We start from the raw sequence: 5244 nt of genomic DNA, 5'->3' as shown, positions 1-5244 counted from the left end.
ATATATGAGAACTAATTACATTTAGCCATGCTACTCTGTATTGTTGGTTTTGCAGAATTCAGCTGGGCTAACAGTTGCTGGAGGAGCGAGTGTGGCGTGTAGCACTGCTAAAACTGCTGAAGTGGGACGCTTATCGGTCAAAGAACCTTGATTCTGAAGGCAGGGCTGCTGGTGATGTACATAAAGTGGTTTATGAGTATCATGTACCTGCTGTAGCTAATGAGAATTTGGCCACAAAGATCATCAACAATGTGCCATTTATGGCAGGAGTTGTTTGCTGCTCCTGAGCTCAAAACAAGGAGATTGCAGCAATCTGTTGTCCATGACTTCTTGCTCATATTTGAGCTTATTATAGTTTCTGTAAAATTATGAACTTTCGCCTTGGTATACAGCTATTGTGATTGGAAGATTCAGCATCTTATTTGCTTGCTGTTCTGCTTCATTAAAGAACACCAGGTCAACTAAATATAGAATAATGCCCAGATGGTACCAAATAAATTCTTTCATTAGCAGCACAAATCTACAATGCCGAATCAGTTTCACCATACTAACTATATAAACTCATTTAACAATCATCTAAATCAGCTGCACTAGTGTGAACATTTTGTATCTCCTAAAATGAATTTGCATCAATAGGCCAGCGAAAACTAAAATTTGCTACTGCTAGTACTATAAGTTAGTAGAAAAGGACAGTGTAAAACAGTTGGTTCCATGTATCAGGCAGGCCAGGCAAACACCAATGGCTACAATCAGGTTTGTTAGGGTTAATTCTTTGCTGAGAATTGAGATCACCACTGTAAATGGATGGATGTGCATCTTTCCTCATAGTTGATAACAATGTTATGTCCAGCAAGAAAGGTGGGTTGTCCATTTCCCTTATTACATTTTTTATCACATTTGTTTGATCCAAGTCTGGACCCGGGTACATGCTCGTCATCGTGGTTGTTGTTACGGGGCTAGTCTCCCCGTAACAACTCCCTGTTGATGCACCCGCGTTCCATTCATTTGGGCTGCAGACAATAAAACAAAATTGACAATAAGTTTTAATATTACCCATACGTAGAAATTAAAGAACAAGATCCTAGGAAAATACATACTATTACTACTGTTGGTATGGAAGAAGAAGCTAGACAACGCACACCAATCTATTAACCTTCTACAGTAATTCATGCCCTCCACCAACCAACAATGAGACAAGTGATTCAGAGTAATGCAATAGCCGTTACCCCGTGTCAGTATGAAAAAAAGAAATCACTTCTGCAGCAAAATAAAAGAAAAAAAATTGAGTAACCTGCAATAGCAGGTCAAATTTACCTGATAGTGTAGAATATTTGTACACTGACAATGTACAAAACATAAACTCATTAATATTTATTTCGACTCATTGTATAGCTAATAAGTTATAACTAGTAAATTAATGCTCCTGGTACGCGAAAGTAGTATAATATTTTCTCTCCTAGAAACTTTTTTTCTGTTATGGACGTCTAAATTAGTAACAAAATTCATTAAAATATTAAAATATTTAATAATCCGTCCATTTCAATTTATGGCACATAATTTGAATCAACACGAAATTTTAAGAAAGAAATGACTTTTTAAGAACTACGACAATAGACATGTAATATTAGCGTGATTGTTTAAAAAAAAAAAAAATCGCTAGAGGTAAAATGTCAAAGTGTAAATTTAGTTATTTTTTTTTTAGATAAACTGTTGGAAACAAGCTCTCTACTTTTCAAAAGTAGTGGAATTGACTGCGTATAATACAGTGGATATGTTGTTATTGTTGTTTCTAGATAAAATGAACAAAAGGTATCACATGAATCGAAAAAAGTACTTTCTCCATTTCAATTTGTTCATGTTACTTTTTTTTAATCGATCTCAAAAAGAATGTCTTTCCTATTTGATAATATTTTAATTATAATTTTTGATAAGATTACAAGATATTTTATTATATTATATATATCTTTTATTAAGATCAAAAGATTCAAAAAATTTTACTTTAATTAAATAAATAAATTGAAATCAAAAGATTTTTGTAAGATTTCATACAAAAATATTAGTGCCAAAAAACACAATAATTGAATGTTCATAAGTCCAAGTTGGAATACAAAAGCATATAATGAGTCGATGACAGCTTATAGTGGGGGCAAGGCCAGCATAACTCAAAAAGCGACTGCTCCCCCCTACTAATATAACCCTGACTGAATATCCACAGTCTCACAGGCTCCTCTTTATAACTAGACCTTTTGTCCGAATATATTTTAAAATTATTATAGCAAAATACTATAATTATAGAGAACATATATTATAATTAAAACGTAATACTATGAAAAATGATTTTAAATAGTAAAAAACAAGAGAACGAACATACTCATAGTGGGTAGGGGAAATGCCCTGAAAGAAGAGTCTGGTTCTGCTACTGTCAATATTGGCATCAACCCATCTTGCCCACGTTCTTAGCCCTTTCTCCATTGCCTCTAGTGGTTCCATGTCTTCATAGATTGTCCCTCCTGATTCTACGTTGTCCCACCTGCATATCTCCACAATTTAAAATTATAGATTCTCAATGTATCCATAAAAGTTCAAAATGAAAAAGAAAAGGAAAGGATACCCTTGGAGAGGGCCTTTGTGAGTCCACCAATGACCAGTATTAAAAACCAATACATCAACACCAGTCCAAGCATTAGCATTTCCTCTTACATCATCCAACTTTAGCACTCTTTTGCCTTGTATAGTATCTATGTCCACTAGATATGGTGCCTTGTGATATGAAAGAGCCACTCCATAATCCTGCAAGGTATAATTTTAGGACCAAGTCACATAAATGAAATTTACTACTACAAAACAAATTTCGTCAATAACAATAATAATTAAGCCTCAATCCTTAGACCCCATAATGTATAACCTTTTCGCAATAGCTTTGCCCGTCTGAGTGGAGGCAGGGTCAGGAATTGAAGCCAAGTATAGAGTTTTTGAATCAAAATTATTGGATTCTTCCGAACCCACTACCTACAAACTAGCTCCGCCTGGAGGTGTGAGTTTGCTCATATTACCGGTCTTAAATACTCAAAATATATAAAAACCAAGAGCTGAGGGTCAATACCAGGAACTTGAAAGTTGAAATAGGGTAAAGCCTTGACATCTGTGTTTGAGATTTTGGTACATCAGCTGAAATCATACAAATCAACGACTCCCATTGATCTCTGCCTAATGAATCACCAACAAACATCACTGTTTTCCCTTTCATTTTCAACAGAAACTCAAGCCCATTGAACCTATTAAGAAAAAAATAAATCAAAAAATCATCTAAAATCAGAACATTGGCAGCGAGATGCACTAAAGTTCCCGCTATGCAAAGGTACTAAGAAGGGACGGGCCATTAAATTGAAACATTAGAAATCTGTCTATACACAGGTCCCCGGAAGGGTCAGACCACTAAAACCGAAACATTGGCAGCCCGTGCACTAAAGCTCATGCTATGCTCGGGGCCAGTGGAAGAAGGTCCGGACCAGTACAATGGAAACATTGGCAGCCGGGGTACTAAAATCTTAACATATGCAGCTTAGGCAATAAACCTCCCGCAATGCACGAGTCCGATAAAGGATCAGACAACTTAAATCGAAACATTGGCAGCTCAGTGCACTAAATCTCCCGGGATCCGGTAAAGGACCAGACAGCTAAAATCTAAACATTGGCAGCTCAGTGGACTAAATCTCCCGCAATGCACGAGTCCAGTAAAGGACCAGACAACTAAAGTGCGAAACATTCAGCTCAGTGCATTAAAGCTCCAACTATACACAAGGTCCGGTGAAGGACCGCACCACTAAAATCGAAACATTATTGAAGAAAAAATGAAGTAAACAAGTACCTGGGTATCTCACAATTAGCCGGTTTCCATCGATATTTAAGGTATTCAGTATCAGGTCGACCGTACAACTGGCAGTTGAACTGTGGATCGACGGCGGAGCAAGAAGAAGAATGGTAAAATGGGTAAGTTTCATCATAAACCCAAGTACCTATAAACAGAGCACATGAAGTTTGATTACCTTGAAGAATTGGATTTCTACGATTCGGGTTATTATAGTTGTTATTATTGTTATTGTTATGACGGTGCCTTAATAAAACAACAGATGAAGCTACATAAAAATGTAACAAAAGAAAAATGCATAATGTTGAAGAAAATGAAGAGAGATGTTCCATTTGGAAGAAATTAAAAAGGGTTAAGGAAGGATAAAAAGGTACTTATAAAGTGAAAAATATGGAGAGAGAGAGAGAGAAGGAAAAAAGGAGTGAGAAGGAAAGAGGGAAAAAGAATGTCGCTTTGTGGAAGGTAATGTACATGAGGGAGAACGAGGCATGGGCCTATGCGCGATGGAGATATTTTGTTGCAGTGTGCATGTGAAGGTGTTGGTTAACGTGTGTTGACATGTTGGGACATCGATTTAAGATTTGAATATTATAGGTGTGAGATTTTTATTCGTTATTTTTTTAGTTTTTCATTTGGTGTTTGATGCTCGTATTGGAACCCCAATTAGTTCGGATTATGCGCTACAGGGCCTATTAAGATGGCAGCACTCCCAACAAAATTTTCTCCATACTTAGGGTCGAACCTCGACCTCTGGTTAAGGGTGGAACAACTCATCCACTGCACCACACAACCCCTGTTGGTGATTTTTGCTATAATTTATTGGGTGTGTATGAATAAGTTTATTTTTTGTGCAATAATTTATAAACTATATACGGTATGAAATATAAATTGTACTTATGAGCTTGATTAAGAAGGGATTGAAGGAGAGAAAAGAGAATAATTCCTAGCCATTCTTATGAAATGTTGTTGCACAACTCAGTTACCTTTATGGGTATAATTTATTCTATTTTTATTACAAAAAGTTGGTGTTTGAAATTCTTGAATTTGACTACACCATAACCTACGCACTATATCTATTTGAGCTAGTATCGGGTCAGTGATGATTAAAATTCATAATTTTCAATTAATATGTTCTAAGTTAAAATTACAAGATCAAAAGGGAGGTTTTTTCTTAACGGTTTAATTATTCTCGAGTGGAATTCAATTTGGGTAATTAGATGGACAAAGAAAAGGATGTTGTGCAAGGTCCTAGAACAAATTCATTGCCATATAATTAGACCATGAGTATTAACAATTCAGACGAATTTTTTAGAGTTAGATCAGACTAATAAAGAAATTGAATCAGAAAGCGAAGACGAAATGGACCTTTTTAATTT

General features: G+C 35.8%; 1 protein-coding gene across 2 annotated transcripts; it reads right to left on the bottom strand.

Annotated features, from left to right (window-relative positions):
* Positions 1–484: 484 nt before the first annotated feature.
* LOC107875465 (protein PMR5) lies at positions 485–4384 on the bottom strand. Of its 2 annotated transcripts, XR_007056839.1 has the most exons (6): positions 3869–4306; positions 3104–3275; positions 2612–2790; positions 2372–2530; positions 1098–1257; positions 892–1010 (listed from the first exon to the last, which is right to left on the bottom strand). XR_007056839.1 is itself a non-coding variant. In XM_016722196.2 (5 exons), the coding sequence occupies exons 1-5, from the start codon at positions 4198–4200 to the stop codon at positions 677–679; spliced, it is 1176 nt and encodes a 391-aa protein (XP_016577682.1). In that variant the 5' UTR covers positions 4201–4384; the 3' UTR covers positions 485–676. The 2 variants fall into 2 exon arrangements, 1 of the variants encoding a protein (XP_016577682.1); XM_016722196.2 differs by lacking the exon at positions 1098–1257 and having other exon boundaries at positions 485–1010; positions 3869–4384.
* Positions 4385–5244: the final 860 nt, after the last annotated feature.

This window comes from Capsicum annuum, chromosome 6, assembly GCF_002878395.1.
Source record: "Capsicum annuum cultivar UCD-10X-F1 chromosome 6, UCD10Xv1.1, whole genome shotgun sequence".
Lineage (NCBI taxonomy): Eukaryota > Viridiplantae > Streptophyta > Magnoliopsida > Solanales > Solanaceae > Capsicum > Capsicum annuum.
The sequence above is the reverse complement of the archived record's forward strand: the minus strand, read 5'-3'. Positions and strand labels throughout refer to the sequence as shown.